The sequence below is a fragment of the Balaenoptera musculus genome, chromosome 12, assembly GCF_009873245.2.
Source record: "Balaenoptera musculus isolate JJ_BM4_2016_0621 chromosome 12, mBalMus1.pri.v3, whole genome shotgun sequence".
NCBI classification, from domain to species: Eukaryota; Metazoa; Chordata; class Mammalia; order Artiodactyla; family Balaenopteridae; genus Balaenoptera; species Balaenoptera musculus.
In genome coordinates this window covers 68173399-68190481 of record NC_045796.1, presented here as the reverse complement: position 1 = coordinate 68190481, position 17083 = coordinate 68173399, and the positions used below count along the sequence as shown (strand labels likewise).

The 17083-nt window shown below is 45.6% G+C and overlaps 1 protein-coding gene across 2 annotated transcripts in view; it reads right to left on the bottom strand.

The window, feature by feature from the left end:
• BACH2 (BTB domain and CNC homolog 2) overlaps positions 1-17083 on the bottom strand; it is a 355721-nt gene that overhangs the window by 16205 nt on the left and 322433 nt on the right. For both annotated transcript variants that reach the window (XM_036871014.1, XM_036871015.1), the window contains exon 5: positions 1838-3436. In XM_036871014.1, the coding sequence (XP_036726909.1) occupies positions 1838-3436 (1599 nt within the window). The remainder of the gene's footprint in view (positions 1-1837; positions 3437-17083) is intronic.

The following is a 17083-nucleotide window of genomic DNA, read 5'->3' as shown; positions in this document are numbered from 1 at the left end:
AACGCACACTCCCTTTAGTTAATGGTGAGGCTCCTCTTAAGGGAGAGATATAAAGAAAACAAAGACTCTACGGCATTTGTCCTTTTCTCGAGACATCCTTGGCAAGGGAAATCATTATGCCCATGGACCCAGCGACTGGGCTTCTGCATCAGGGGTGCCTATGAATAATTTCAGGGAAAAAAGAAAACCTCCTAAATGTTGTGATCAGACGGAAAGAAATGAGTGAGGAAAGAGAACGCACAGCCTTTCACTGTCCTCACGAAACCTCAGTCCTCTCAGGTCAGGGACACAGACGTGACGACACAGATGTGAGTCTGGCTTGGGGCACTGAGCCCAAACCTCCATCCCAAACCTGAGGGGATACAGTGTATTCAAATAGCAATAGTTTCCCATTCAAATTTCCTTTTTAATGACTTTTAGCTAAATTAAATCCTTTCAGTATGTTTCTTTCTCCATCTTTGCCAGGCAGTAACAGAAGAGCGGGGACCGGGCTAGCTAGAAAACGAGGAAGTGACCACAGGGCACTTCTGTAGTTGGCACAGGAAGTTTTGGAATCTATTTTCAAAACATGCCCGATCTAAAATCTTCATGTGCTTCTCGCCAACCTCGCAGAGGCTGAATGAACCGCACGTGGCTCTGTGAAAAGCCACCTCACCCTGTGTGGCATTTCTGCTGTCTGGCTGGGTTAACATCCCTGCTTTGCTAGAGGCTAATAACCAGGGAGCGCAGACGCGGGCGGAGGGCACTGGCATAATGAGGACCACGCTTCATTTCCTCCTGTGTTTTTCGGACAAGCAGCTCTCGGGAGGGACTTCTCACCGGGCTCGCTCTGTCCTGCTCCGGAGGCAGGTCTGAGACACAGGTGGCAGCCTCAGGTTGGTTGCTTGTCGATCAGCATGACTGTGCCAGACCATGACACAGACGCCCTCAGATCTCTCCGGGGGCCCCTCATATTACAGGGGAAGGGCGAGCATCTGAGGGCGTCTATTCCTTCTCTCCTTGGCCACGTGAGTCTTGCTCACGATGTGGCTGGCGTTGCTCCTGCCTCCTCTCCCAGCATTGGGAAGACGCAGATGGCGCCTTTGGGAATTTTTATCTAGAAAGTACTTTGCTTTCAGGGTGGACTGCTACACAGCCCCACTGTTCCTTAAAATGACTCTCACCGTTTGTGGGGAGCTTGGGAAATGACACATTATACAGTTATGTGTGACTGACAAGGGTGCTTCTTCAGTGACACTGGGACTGGGACGGATGGTGAGCTGTCCATCACCTGCATCGAAATGAATGGACACGGGATGGCTCCAGAGTCCCATCCGACAAGGAAACTTAAAGGTGCTGGGAAAGCACCTGTTCAGTGTGGATCTCTCTAGTTTCAAACAGTCAGTTTTGAAAGCGATTCTATATTTTCCTTCACACTGAAGAGGCGAGGGGCAAGGATGAGGGTGAGGGGTATGGCATCCTTAAGAGGCAAGGGGAAAGGATGAGGGTGAGGGGTATGGCATCCTTTAAAAGCAGACAGAGGAGAAGGAGAGGGGGTCGGGGATCGGAAGTACCTGCGCACACTTTCAGGCATTGACTTAACTGTTTTCACTAGGCACTTTGCCTCTGCTTGTTGAGTACTGAAATCTCGATCAAATTTCAAGTGCTTTCTAGGACAAAGTGGTTAATTTGGAATCGCCTTGAAGCCTCCTGCCTCTACGGATGAGGGGGACAGTCCCTGTACTGTAACCTTTAATCTTGACAAACAAGAACCATCTGGCAGTGGTGGGGGGGCAGGGAGAGTCCAGATAAAGGACTGAGGGTGGATCACATGCTTGAATTTAGTTGGGTTCCCTACCTCCTGGCCCCTGTCCTGCACAGGACACGACTCACTGTCTGCTTCCGAGAACGATCCGGATTCGTCGCTGGAGTTGGTGCCGTAAGACTGCTCACATTTAATCTGGGGTCGGACTTGGTTGTACATTCCATCTCCCATCAGGCCTGGTTCCTGATGTTCTGTGGCAAGGAATCTGGCTCCCTGGGAACAGGGCGAGGAGGAGAACTCGCAGAGAGGAAGGCTGCAGGGCGAGCCCCCGCTCCCGTCCTCGGCGTACGAGTAGGACGAGCACGAGCTCGAAGTTCTAGTCCTGGTCTCCAACGGGGGCGAGCGAGGGCAGACTTTGATTGGCACCGGGCAGCTGGTGTTGGGCCGCATCCTTCCGGGCAAGTGTTCAGCCATCAGCCCACCGTGAGGGTAGGCCTGTGAGCTGGGGACGGACTGGCCAGTCCCCACCCACAGGCCCTTTGGCACCGGCTCAGAGAGATCTTTGTCCAAACCGCTTACCCCAGAATACGAGTGCACCGCGGTGCTCGCTTGGTCACAAGCGCTGGAGGAGAAGATCACACTTCTCCGGTCCAGCTCTCCTTCCTGTTTACAGAGCGCCTCCAACCCAGGCCCCTTGAGGGGCGACCCCACTGTGAAGCTGGACGCGTCCTTCTGGCCCATGTGGGGCTGTCCGTAATTGCCCGGGAAAGGGGCGTAGTCACTTTTAAGGTCACCCTGAGTGATCCCCTTGTCAAAAGGGCACGCGGAACTCCTGGCAAAGTGCTGCTGAGAGGTACCGGGCAGGCCGGACAACTCCACACTTTTTGTTAGGCTAAACAGAGACCTCAAGCAGGAGGGGGAGGACGCGCCCCTGGACCTCTCCAGGCAGGCGGCCCCGGCAGGGGGGGCGGGGGCGGGCGCGGGGGCGGGGCGGGGCTGTTTCCGGTCCATTTCCACGTCCCCGGCTCTGTCCTTGACGTCAGGCTCATCTCCAGACAGGCAGAGCGTGATGCTCTCTTCTTCGTTCTCTTCGCTGGGCGGCTCGCTTTTGATCTGCCCCATGGCAAGCCCCGGCTTGAGGCCGCTGCCAGAGTTATCTTCACTGAACGTGCTTGCAAAACCTGAGGTACTGTGTGATGATGCGTTATAGACATTCTTGGTACACGCAAGCTGGTACTTCTTGTATCTGGGGTACTGCGTTAACGCGTCCTTTGCCGCGCTCTCCTTGGTGTCCGCGGGCACGTCGGACTCCGGCAGCAAAACTTCTTCCTTCTCTGGTACTGGGATGGCAGTGGCCTCAAAGCTGATGGGGTCTGGAAGCATCTGGTCCCTGGGGCAAGCCATCTTGGCCGTCTCCGAATCCATCGTCTCCTCCTCTTCCTCCTCTTCCTCTCCGGCGCTGTTCTCACGGTCCTCGTGCGGGCGCTGGCACGCACCGTCCTTTCGGCACACAAACAGGCCATCCTCGCTGTTCAGGAGCTGGGTCTGCAGGAAGCTGAAGCAGGAGTCCTCCAGGTTGTGCATGCGCAGGAACTCGGCACAGCGGATGACCTCGCGGATGTTTTCTCTGCTGAGTAACAGCTTGGCGGTGTAGGCGAACTGCAACAGCGGCCCGAACCCCCTGGCCGTGACCTGCAAAACAAACAGGGGAATTGCCGACCGTTACCATCAGCACTGCTATTGTCCCGAATCCCTCAACTGAAGCAAGATAACCAGACAGCGCTAATGTCCCAGGATAAAGACTGCAAAGGAGCAATTAATCTCGTCCTGGGTCAGCAGTGATTCTGCTTCCAGTAATTAGGGCCTGTCTCGTGCATGCCAGCGCTCTACTCATCACGACACACAGGACTGAAAATCATCAGGGTCAAGTGGCTAAACAAGATGACAGTGGGTTCAGTGTTTACACTAATGAAATATCCTGGCAAATATGCACGGTAACAATGGGAAGCCTATTAATTTCCCTCCCCATCCGTCCTGTTGAGAGCCACTGTACGTCAGGAGTGCTGTGATACTTCTTACAGCTCACTCGAGCCAAAGAAAGCATTATAGTTTTCTGGTCAACTGCAGAACTAGCAATATGGCCCTGTTAGAAACCGGAAAGTCCACGGGGTTTTGAAAATAGTTTTTCCCTCACAAAGTTAAAAAGAGACGTTGAAAGCAACTCCTGTTTTTTGCTCATTCATCATGGTTTCTAGTTGAGATTTTCCAGTCATCACGTCGTATCCCATCTTAGAATGATACTAGAGATGACAGTCCAAAGCAGCGTTCTCAAAAAAGAAATTAACTCCTGGCCCCTAAAAAGGGTGGAGGGTGGTTACAGAGCTAAACAAGCCGGCTGTCATTTAAATGGCTGAAGTTGTTGAATGGCACAGGACATGGGCAATTCCTTCCCTAATTATAAGCAGCAGCTTTGCCACGCAGCTGTCTTCTTTCCTGGTAAATCTTCAGGGGCTGAGCCTACTGTCATGTGCTGCTAGTCCATGACACATTTTCCGCAGACTGGAGACATGCTATTTATGCACAGCTTGTGTACACGCGCGTGCCTGCACGCACACACACGCTGAATGACTTAGACCATTAGAAATATGTTGCCTAGGGCCAGTTGTTCTTTCGAATGAAAATGGATTAAACTTGCTGGTGTTCAGGGCAGGCTTCCTTACCCTATACACATACCCACGCATCCTCTAGGTTCTTGCAAGCGCTGCTGACCCTATAAGGAAGGGAGGGGAGGCAGGTCCATGAATCATGTGCACAAAACAAATGAAAGCAGAGGTCATGGGGTCCTTGCTGGAAGCTACAGTAGCAGTGACTAAAAAATATCTGCTAGGGGAATAAGTGCAGAGCAAGATGAACCCGCAGGCTTTGGAGCTGACTGCCACATGGATTGAATTCAGAACAGCACACAGAGCCCAAACTCTTGTGAGGACCTATATCTGCTGTTCAAGATTCAACACAGACATCAACTCTACTGGGAGCCCTCTGCAGACTTCTTAGAGAGTGAATGACACCATCCTCTCAGCCCCCATAGCCGAAGAAAGGAAACACCCTGCCTTCCCCAAGGGCAGTGCTGATTTTATATCACTGACTGCATTCTAAGGGAATGCCTAGTAACGGAAATTTCTTAGATACATAGCTGAATGGAATTTTAATTGTTAATATTTTTGAAGTACTTTAAATAAAATTCAAAAAAATTTCTCCATCAGATAATGAGTCCTGAGATGTTTGGTTTAAAAAAAAAAAAAAACCACAACAAAAACCCATGACTGCAAGACCCACATTATAGTTCTACAAGGGCAATCATTGCCATCTCCCTTTTATTGTACTTAATTGTGTCAGTTTCTACCAGTAGACAGCAAAGCTTCTTCAGATCAGGGATTATTTCATTTCTCTTTGTAACCCTGCACCTAAGGAGGGTCTCTAAACATCTGATAAAAGCTTGTATATTACTGAATATGTCTGAAGTCTAACTGTGCCCCTAACATACAACTATAGTGTCCAGAAGGTGACAACACACTCTGCTTGGTGAGTGCTGTCTCAAATTACTTTTGGAGCAAGGCACTGTGTAAACCAACAAACTACACCAATTAATCAATGGCAGGCAGGGGTGCTTATTTGTCACGTCCCCTAGCACCTATATTGAAAGGGACTTCACCTGACCTACACTTTTGTTCTACTAAGCTGACATGGCAATAGATTCAGCAAATGTCTGTTTTACGTACTTTTCTCCCAGGAACCTATAAAAGGGAGTGTAAGGTAAAGAAGTGCATATTGATAAGTAACCAAAGAAGGTTGATGAGAATGTCACAGGACCCATTTCTTCATTGTAACACGGCTCCACCACAAAGAGAAAATAGCAGAATCAAGGCAGAGCTGACCCCTCCATCAGGAAGCATCTTCCGCTCCGCTCCTAGGCAATCTGCCAATTGCAGAGTGGATAATACATATCTTGAGTTTTGGCAGATGCACTCGTTATACGGGAAATCGGGGAAACTCATCTTGATGCTATTTATGTTTTTTTTATACAGTCCTCCTCATACTCTCATCCCCATTTCTTTTTTATTTTGATGCGGTCTCAGTAAGCTGTACCACTATCCCCTGCTATGGCTGCTTTTAAAGAAAATTCCTGAAGAAGCTAAGGGACACTCTTGAGGATCACTAGATCAGTCCTGGGTATCACCACTTGCCTCATGGCAGCAAGGAGCTGCAGAAAGCTTCTCCACTCAGGGCCAAGCTAATACTTAAATGTATGAGTGGGTCCAAGGATGCCAATAAGCACAGTCTCCACGTCCCAAATCAGTTCATTGATCCTTTGGGGGCTCAGGAGACACGATGAGCTTGAAATGATCGTCACATGGTCATGAACAAGTCATGAATAAAAACAGGGTTGTAATATGTCATTCAATCCTAGGTCAGAGAAAACGGTGTCCTCACCATGAAATTTCGAGAGTCCATAATTAGCTCTTCCCTCCTGCGAGTTTAAACCATGCTCTGTCGTATTTAATTCTGCTAAATTTTGCTCAGCTTCTGCGCGCAGGGCTTTGTCTAGAGAGTCAGTTACTATTCACCAAGCTCCTGCTAGTGCCCAGCACCGCGCTAGCTGGTTCTCCTAACGCACTGGAAGGCAGGCGTGATTGCCGCTATTTTGTAGACAAGGAAACTGAGAAGCAAGGAGGTGAAGGAGTGCGTCCAAGGTCCTAGAGCTAGTAAGTAGAGAGTTGGGATTCCAACCTAAGTGCTATGGAAAATGGTTAAGTACAAGACTCAGCCCTGTGCTCAAGAAACCTACAATTTAGTTTTGAAGAGGAGATAAGAAGAATAAGTTAATTTTCAGGAACCACGTAAATCAACAATGGAAAGGCAAGATGACATGTCACAAGACGACATGATTAGTTGTCAACAAAGAAATCCTGACCAGTTCAGAAGAGGAGACTGCTGAGGTCTGTGGGATCCCTTGAAGCAGGGACTTGTAAGCAGGACACCTGGAGTGTACTGAATTGCCCCCGACTGGGTCCGATCGGGGTCAAGGGTTGCTTTGATACAATGGGTACCTTCTGAACTGCCACTGCTGTCCCTTCCAGGAACCCATCTCTGGTGCATTTCAGCCCAGTTGCAATAGTTCCAAATACACAAAACAGAAAGTGGGTGCCCATCACACATGCAGGCCAGTGTTAAAATAGGCAGTGGCTTTCTAAATATTGGTTTAGCCTCCATCTTGAGTAGCTTGCACTGTCTTTCCATTTTGAGGAATCATTTAAGCTCACGTACTCAGAAAGCAAATATCCAGGTACCAACGTGAACCTGCATGTTTATGAAACTGGGGCCACAAGCCTGCATTGTTATTTACTTTCTGTTTGTAACAAGTAGGGCTCTGATAATAGGAAAAATAAGAGGGGGTAGGAGGGTGGAGAATCACCCACAAAACTAATGACCCATAACAATGTTATTTAAAAAGGTAATGATCGGGCTTCCCTGGTGGTGCAGTGGTTGAGAATCTGCCTGCCAACGCAGGGGACACGGGTTCGAGCCCTGGTCTGGGAAGATCCCACATGCCACGGAGCAACTAGGCCCGTGAGCCACAACTACTGAGCCTGCGCGTCTGGAGCCTGTGCTCCGCAACAAGAGAGGCCACAATAACGAAAGGCCCGCGCACGTTGATGAAGAGTGGCCCCCGCTTGCCCCAGCTAGAGAAAGCTCTCGCACAGAAACGAAGACCCAACACAGCCATAAATAAATAAATAAATTAATAAATTAATTAATTAAAAAAAAAAAAAGGGTAATGATCATCAAGTTACAGTGGAATGAAGTGATGAGAAACAGCAAGCCAGTCCCAGCTCACTGGTATTAATGGAGCTGTGTTCCACTACTCTCAGGGAAGCAGACATATCTAGGCTAAAAATCACCAGTCAGGAATGGCCTAAAGGAATGATAAACAAATGCAAAATACAGTATTAGGGGCACCTGGGATAACAGTCTTGCATTTTGAATGGAATCTTTTGGTTGGATCATTCTGAAGAGTATTTTTTCCATCACATTATGGTTCCATAATGTGCAATATACATTGTGCTACAGATGAGACTGGCTCACGTACTGGGCAGAATGGAGGGTGCCCTGGGGGACTAAGACCCGTGAGAGGTCAGGAAGTAATCCCGCCTTGCTCTCTGGTTGCTCCCAAGGAGGCGGTGACCTCATCCAGCAGTTGGCACACCCAAGGCGAGTGGCTCTGACCTTTGGGTTTCGGGCCTGAAAGAAACAAGGTCAGACTACCAGACTCGTGCACTGTGGTGTGAGCCCACACGCCACTCATGGGTTGAAAATCTGACCCACTGAAACTATGACCCTCCACCCTTTGTTCCCTTGGGTTCTGACGTATCATCTCTCTGCTGTGGAAGAAAGGAAGATGACGTGATGAAAACGCAGCTGGCAGAGGGCATGCTTGGGTGCTGTTTGCAGGGCTGGGGAGCTCATTCCCTCAGGACGCGGTCCGTGTGCTGCTGGACAGAGCTTGTGAAAGGAAACTTCTAACAGTTTTGTCACTCTGGATTATTACAGGGATCAGGCATCTGGGCTTCAGGCATAAATTGAAAATAGGGTTTGGGAATTTTTATAAGACTTGGAACAGCATTTTCTACTCAAGCCATGTGATGAAGGTCTTCTCTGCTGCTTCTGGCAGTGTATATTCATGGCTGCAGCACTGAGTCCATCTACCCGAGCCTGATCTGACGGGTCAGGAGATCTGGGGACTGCGTCCCAGGAGAGGGGTGGCATGCTGCTCAAGGTCCCATAACCACAGCCTCACAAAACACAGAATCTTTTACTTTTAGCAACATCATGTCCTAATGGAGCTGGATCTCTCCTACGCTGCTGGAGCAGGCAAGAGGAGGTAACAAAGCTATGCCGATGGGCTTTTGAAAACACTGACTTGGGTTGTATTTGCACAGCAAGGCACTTGTCAAATAAAGAAAACAGCACCAGTGACAACTCACTCCTCCCTTCCACCTCCACAATGCACTGCATCCCATTCTGCAGGCTGAAGACTGACTTAGCGATGAGGCATCGCTTCCAATCTTAATTTTCTATAATTAATATCCATATTATCACTTGTTTCTCCCCAAAGCAGCATGCTCTATAAGCATACTACATTCAGGATGTATTTGTTAAATTAACATCACTATTTCAACAAAGCTTCTGGTTATTTTGGTACTAGTTGTAGTTAACGATAGAGCCAGACCAAACAACCTGTTTCCATTCCTAAAGTAACAATACAAAAACTAAAGCAAGTTGATTATATGTACAAGTTATATAATTTCATATAGTGGGTTTTAAAAAAATTTGTGTTAGTGAATGTGGCTTAAAAGCATGAAATTAAGTGTCTTTTCTCTCCTGTGCAGGCTTGAATTTGGGTTTGCAGCCAAAATACAAAGTTCCTCTCCTTTTTGTAAATCTGTCCCTGAGATTCTCTATGTGATCATTCAGTCATTACTATTTTTTGTTTACTCATTCATTCACCAACCATGTTCTGGGCACTGTGTGACATCTGAGGGCACCAGCTTTCTTGGATTCAAATTCCAGCTCTATGATGTACCAGCTGGGTAACTTGGGCTTCTTACTTAATCTTTCTGTGCTTCAGTTTCTCCAACTGTAAGACCAACAGTGCCTGCCTTGTAGTAAAACCTATGGAATAGCTTCTAGCATTGAGTAACAGCTATTATTATTGCTGTTATTACAAAAATGAATAATATATAGTCTCCTTCTCCAAGGAACTAAGAGGGTGACCAGAGAGATAGATGTTCAACACAAATGTCTACAATGTAATCTAAGTATGTAACAGGTATTTGCAGGGTGCTAAGGCGGGACCAAGCTGGGGGTAGTAACTCCTAAGGGCGTCAGCGTAGCCTTCCTAGAAGTGGTGACCTTTGCCCCAAGTGTTGAAGGCTGAGCTGAAGTTCATCAGAGTAAGTCAAAGAAGGGCCTGGCTCACTCCCTCATCTCCTTCAGGCTCTTCCTCAAATGCTACTTTCTCAGTGAGGCCTTTCCTGGGCCTCTAATCACAACTGTCCTCCCAGCACCAGGACTGGCTACGTGATTTTCAGGATCCAGTGCAAAGTGGAAAGGTGGTCCTCTTGTTCGGAGATTCAGAACTTGAAGATGATGACAGGGTCCTTCTGAGCAGGGGACCCTAGGCAATTGCACAGGTCATGAGCCCTTGAATCTAGCCCTGTCAACACACACTTGCTACCTATGCCCCGCAGGTATTGAAATGGGCTCTGCTACCTGATCTCAGTGGGGTGACGGCATCCTAGGGTAGAGCCAGTGAACTCCAATTGAGTGAAACTCCAAAGGCTAGCTGGCACAGCTACTGGCATCAGCAGTGTAGGTCAGCGGTGGCTGGCGGGATCATGAGTATCTTGGACTGAAATACATAGTCAGCTCACGAAGGTACTTTTTGATTGGTGAAAAAAAAAGAAAATCATGTAGGTGAAGTGGACAAAGCCCTGCTTGAGTCTCTGTGATAGAGTCATCATCCCACACTTGAGTCAGTTCACAGATCCAGGAACTCTTGAGGAAGGATCCTGTAATAATCCAGGTTGCTGCTATGATTTCTTCTGTCACAAGGGTTTGCAGAAACATACATCTGGTAGTTTTCCTAAATCATGAACTGACACAAACTTTTTTAACTAAAAAAACTTTAACAAAAAATTATTCAAAAACTGTTTAGATCAGAACCAAATCTATCTATATATCCTTCTCCACCTATCTATGAACTAAAGTAGCACTAGTTTAATACAAACATAACAGGACAGTTTTGTCTCTCAGCCTCATGCCCCACTCTTCTTTTGTTTTTCCCCCACTTGTATTGAGAAATAATTGACATACATCCCTGTATAAGTTTAAGGTGTACAGCATGATGGTTTGATTTACGTATGATTACCACAACAGGTTCAGCTAACATCCATCTTCTCACATAGATACAATAAAAAGAAAAAAATTCTCCTTGGGATAAGAACCCCTAGGATTTACTTTCTCAGCAACTCTCCTATATGTCATATGTCATACCCACTCTCCTTATGTTCCCGTTTCTAATGCTGAAGCTGGGAGTTTTTATTTTATTTATTAATTTAAAAAAAATATTTAATATTTATTTATTTTGGCTATGCCAGGCCTTAGTTGCAGCATGTGGGATCTCCATCGTGGCATGCAGGATCTTTTAGTTGTAGCATGCATGCAGGATCTTTTAGTTGTAGCATGCAGACTTCTTTTTTTTTGAAATTCACGTTCTTATTTATTTATTTATTTTATTGATTGATTGATTGATTGCTGTGTTGGGTCTTCGTTTCTGTGCGAGGGCTTTCCCTAGTTGCGGCAAGCGGGGACCACTCTTCATCGCGTTGCGCGGGCCTCTCACTGTCGCGGCTCTCTTGTTGCGGAGCACAGGCTCCAGACGCGCAGGCTCAGTAATTGTGGCTCACGGGCCCAGTTGCTCCGTGGCATGTGGGATCTTCCCAGACCAGGGCTCGAACCCGTGTCCCCTGCATTGGCAGGCAGATTCTCAACCACTGCGCCACCAGGGAAGCCCCATGCAGACTTCTTAGTTGTGGCATGCACGCAGGATCTAGTTCCCTGACCAGGGATCGAACCCAGGTCCCCTGCACTGGGAGCTCAGAGTCTTACCCTCTGGACCACCAGGGAAGCCCCTGAGGCTGGGAGTTTTTCAACTTTGTTTCCCAGGCTCCTTTGCCAGGTGACTTATTCTGCCAGTAGGGGGCACTGGTGGGAGATCAGAGGTAGGAGGAAAGAAGCTGTGGTTCCCGTTTCTTGCTCTCTTTCTCTGTCCTTCCCTGGTGGGGTGTCTGGAAGTGGTGGTCTTCTCCCCAGGTGCAGCCCCTCCTGCATGCTCAGAGGTCCCTTTTATCCCTCCAGCCCCGGGAGTGAGAGCTGCTTCCTGCCATCATTAATCACTGGGTTAACTCTCCTTCCACTTCCTGTTCTTTCAGTTTTCCAGCACCTGTGTAACCAATTCGCTGTCTTACACCCCCTCTATTTGCAACAGGTGTGTCATGGTTTCTGTTTCCCTGACTCAATCCTCATCCATTTTACAGACAAGGAAGCCAAATGAGGTGAAGCCCAGAAAGCTCAGAAAGGTGAAGGGATTTTCCCAAAGTCACATGTCTGGTCAGCCAGGGCTTCACTCAAGCCTTCTGACTGCAGAGTTCAACTCTCCTGCTCCTTTCATACCAGTTGCTGTCTCTCTGAAGTAAACCAGAAAAGGAATGATGTTTCATATTTCGAGTTTTATTGCACTCTCTAAAACATTCACTTTTATACAGCTCTATCCAAAGAAGTCTGGCCAACTGAATGTGGTACTTCCCGGGTAGGAAGAAGGATGAATCTCACATTTGCTTCTGTCGCTATTTACATTATTCAGATGCAGTGGCTAGATTTCTCCCAAAGAATGAAGCTAAGTGCTAAGTCCCTTTCCTGCCTGGTAAAACCTCGTAAATCTAGGGAGCTCTTCTATCGCATAGGAATTTGATAAATCAGCAGGCTAAGCTCAGCTTCATTTCTTGGAATCTGGAAGGAATCAAAGCAGAAACGCCTTTCTGGCGGGGAGCCATGAGGGACCAAAGCTTTGTTCCAAATGAGAAAGGCAGCCTGATAAAGCTGATGTTTAGGGGGCAAGTCACGTGGCCCCTGCCTGTGTCAGCTGGCTCAGAATTATCATGAGGCTACGTAACAGCCGAAACTGCCCCTGAGGCATTTGGTTGTCTCAGGTTGATGAGAACAGGGAAGGGGAAGCAAGCATTCATTATCGTCTTTCCTGGGAACCGGCAACACCTTGGCCCTGTGGAACCTTCATTTCACCCGGGTGATTTTACCCCTCATCTCACTCCTTCATGTGTGGCCTTAATTATTTTCTCATTCAGCTATAGATGGTTATATTTCCAGGTAAGCGACGGGCAGAAGTCATATGTGATTCAAATATAAGGTACTGTATTCATATTTACTCTAAAAGCATACAATGAAAACAGAAAGTCTCTCTTCTGAAAGATTATATAATGAAGCTCATGGAGTAATTTTTAAAAATTCAATTTCAGTATAAGTGTAGGTCTTAAAATAGGTATAAGATAGTAGTAACTTTTTACGTTTTTCAGTGTAAAATGAAAGTGAAAAGCATCCCACTCACTGGTAATGAAGTAGTAAAACCTGCATCTAGGTTTACAGTTTCATTTGAAAAACCACCTCCAACAGAAAATTATTTTTAAAAAGATTTAAAAAATTACCTATTTTCCATCTGAATGACCCTCTCCCCTCTTTCAGGAAACCAATGATCTTCATAGACAAGAATTTTCTTGAGTCAAGGTTTGGTTTTACCTCCTAGACCCCTCTAGTCCTTTCAAACCAACCAGCAACCATTTGATGCTCAACCAGAAAACACAAACCATTTTTTAAAGCTTCTAGTCTTTAAAAGAAGTTCAGTTCCTCATCAGAGCCTTCTAATGCTTCTTCCTATTAAGCCAAAATTCCCATCCCTGAAACCTAACCAGTTACGAGCCCCTCTCCCCTCCCCATCGCCCCCCTCTGAAACATCTTGAGTTTGACTACGTCCCCAGCAGACACCTGGACTGAGTAAATGCTCCAGTCACTGGAACAGAGGACAGAACTGTCCCCTCCCTCCGTCTAGAGCCTATTTTCTATGAATGCAATGATTTATTTCATTGCCACTTGTTACTTATGGTGCTACCAATTACCATCTCTGAGCTTTTTGTTTCTAGCACATGCTACTGATAAGCCACGTGTCCATTTTAATCTTGCAAAATTGATTTCTTGACCCAAGAGTGTACACTTGTCTAGATATTCAGAAACTGTTTTTTTATTACATACACTGTTCTCCTTTTCATTTTTTTTGGCTGTGCCACGCGGCATGCGGGATCTTAGTTCCCCTACCAGGGATCGAACCCGCGCCCCCTGCAGTGGAAGCGTGGAGTCTTAACCACTGGACCGCCAGGGAAGTCCCTCTAGGCAAACTTTTTAAGATCCACTTTCTTCCTTTTTTTGAAAACTATAATGCCATTTCTTCATCTCCAGACTTCTGATGCTTTGCTGGGCTCCACAGTTTCTCAAAGATTTTGACCTTAACAAGTTGTACCATCATTATGTCTATTTTTTTTCTGTACTTTGGGAGCTTTACTTCCTCCAGACCGGGGGCTTAGGCGTTTTCTTCTACCTGGGGTTTCCATTTCTTTCTCCAAGTTTTTCTCAGTTTTCCATCTAATGAACATTCTCCATGACACACAATATAGAGGTAACTCAGGGCTCTCTGTCATCCTCAATACTAAATGCTCAGCCCCAAGGAGCAGCTGTTGGGTTTCCTCGTCTTCTTGCTCCACAGAGAACAATATATTTGTTTTCCTTATCTGTCCCTCTTTGAAAGGTCTCCATTCATTTTGGGCTTGGGTTTTCTTGATACTGTTTTTGTGGGTCCATATACCTTTTCATAGTCGTTCATGTTTTTCTACCATTAAAAAAAAAAAAGAAAATTGGGCTAAACAGAGAACTGCTGGCACAATTACTCTCCTTTGTTGAAACAAAAAAGGTCCTCATCTGAACTTTGTTTTGGGCATTCATAGATCTCCTGAGTCATCTTTCCCTGCATATGTGTAATTTCTACATTTCTCTTATTTAAAAAAATCTCTCAGAAGGTCATGAACCCCAAACTAGAAAACTCCTAAAAGAAAACATAGGGGAAAAGCTTCATAACACTGGATTTGGCAGTGATTTCCTGGATATGACACCAAAAGCACAGGCAACAAAAGCAAATATAGACAAATGAGACTACATCAAGTTTAAAAACTTTTGTGCATCAAAGGACACAATAGAGTGAAAATGCAACTTATGGAATGGGAGAAAATATTTGTGAATCCTATATTTAATAAGGGGTTAATATCCAGAATATATAAAGAACTCCTATAACTCAACAACTACAAAATAATCAAATAATCTGATTTTTAAAAAAGGCAAAAGACTTGAATAGGTATTTTTCCAAAGGCAATATATAAATTGCCAACAAGCTTATGAAAGATGCTCAACATCACTAATCATCAGAGAAATACAAATCAAAACCACAATAAGATGTCACCTCATACCCACTAGGATGGCTGCTATCAAAAAAGGAGAAAATAAGTATTGGCAAAGATGTGGAGAAATCTGGAAGTCTTGTGCGGAGTTGGTGGGATTGTAAAATGGTGCAATTGCTATGGAAGAAGAGTATGAACATTCCTCAAAAAATTAAAAATAGAACTACCATTTGATCCAGCAATCCCACTTCTGGGTATGTATCCAAAAGAATCAAAAGCAGGAGGTATTGTACACACCCACGTTCATAGCAGCACTGTTTACAGTAGCCAAGAAATGGAAGCAACCCACATGTCCATTAATGGATGAATGGCTAAACAAAATGTGGTATATATATATACAATGGAATACTGTGCAGCCTTAAAAAGGAAGGAAATACTGTCACATTTTACAATATGGATAAACCTTGAGGTCATTATACTAAGTGAAGTAAGCCAGTCACAAAAAGACAAATACTGCATGATTCCACTTACATGAGGTACCTAAAGTAGTCAAATTCATAGATACAGAAAGTAGAATGGTGGTTACCAGGGGCTGGGGTCAGAGGGAAAGGGAGGTGGTTCTTTAATGGGTATAGAGCTTCAGATTTGCAGGGTTATGAGTTCTGGACATCTGTTTCATAACAATGTGACTATTTTTAAAGATGAATGTTTGATGGACATTAGTATAGGACACATAAAATGGTTAAGATGGTAAATTCATGTTGTGCTTTTTAAAATCACAATAAAAAGGTGTTGAAATATTTTGGACTGTGCAAAATCTCCTCTTTGATGATCATGTTCTCTAAAATGATATGGTCTCTTCTAAGGTTTCTCTCACGTATACTCTTGTCAGTTCCTTTTAGTTAGTCAGTATTAGGACCAGAATAGCAATTCTAGTCTCGAACTCTCTACCCTTTTGAAGGTGAAACTGCCAGTAAGGCACATCAATGATCACTCAGGTATTCTTTCTATTAGTTGAAGAGAATTCTGATAGTTATTTATATAGTTGAAGTCCTGTATCATGCCTCTCCTTTGCCCTAATCTTGTAAATGGGAATTGGAACATGGAGCTGGTAATTGCTCTGACTGTATAACCCGTAAAGAACTCCTACTACACTATCAGTTTTGTTTCTCTCTTTTCTAATCTCTTCCCAGTACTCTTTTGAAGGCTCCTGCCCTCATGTTTCTTGACTTGCTTACAGAGCTTCTGGATATATGGTGCTGCTCTGCTTTTCTTCCCAGTTGGTGACATTTTTAATTTGAATATGGAATTCCTTCTCAGCCATATCTCGATGTGATGCCCTTTTGCTCGCCAGGTTACGTGGGTTACCTAAGAAATTCTATTTATCACCCTGGCAATAATCTCCAATTCAATTTGTTAATTACTCCTGTTTCACCCACTGATAGATAGACATTGGAAACTGTAAGTACTGCTTCTGTCTTCCCCTTCTCCTTGGTTTATCCAATGATTCACCAAATACTTCTCACTTTCACATCAATGTCAAACCTGCTTGCTTCTGTGATAATTGGTGTCATGAGTTTAGCAGGATATTCGTTTCCCTCCCCCTCCCCCCTTTCAGTTTAAAGCATGAGACTTATGCGCTGTGGGCTCTCTATAACTATTGGTTGGACTGAATTGAGCTAACCCTAGTAATGCCTGCCGGGGCAAGCAGAGGATTTGAGTCCTTCTTTCACATGACAATCCATCACATATTTGAAGACATCTGTCATACCTGGTTAGGGAATCTTTTTTTCCTTCAAGAACTAAAGTCATATTTTCCATCTGAAATGAAAACTGAAGAACTGACAGATCACACATCTCTTATGGAAAATGTTATTTTCTTCTTGACCTCTGGAAGCAAGTGGGTTTATTTTTTATTTATTTATTTTTTTAAAATTTATTTTTGGCTGCGTTGGGTCTTCGTTGCTGCGCGCGGGCTTTCTCTAGTTGTGGCGAGCAGGGGCTACTCTTCTTGAGGTGCGGTGGCTTCTCTTGTTGCGGAGCACGGGCTCTAGGCGTGTGGGCTTCAGTAGTTATGGCACGCGGGCTTCACTAGTTGTGGCTTGCAGGCTCTAGAGCGCAGGCTCAGTAGTTGTGGCGCACGGGCTTAGTTGCTCTGCAGCATGTGGGATCTTCCCAGACCAGGGCTCGAACCCGTGTCCCCTGC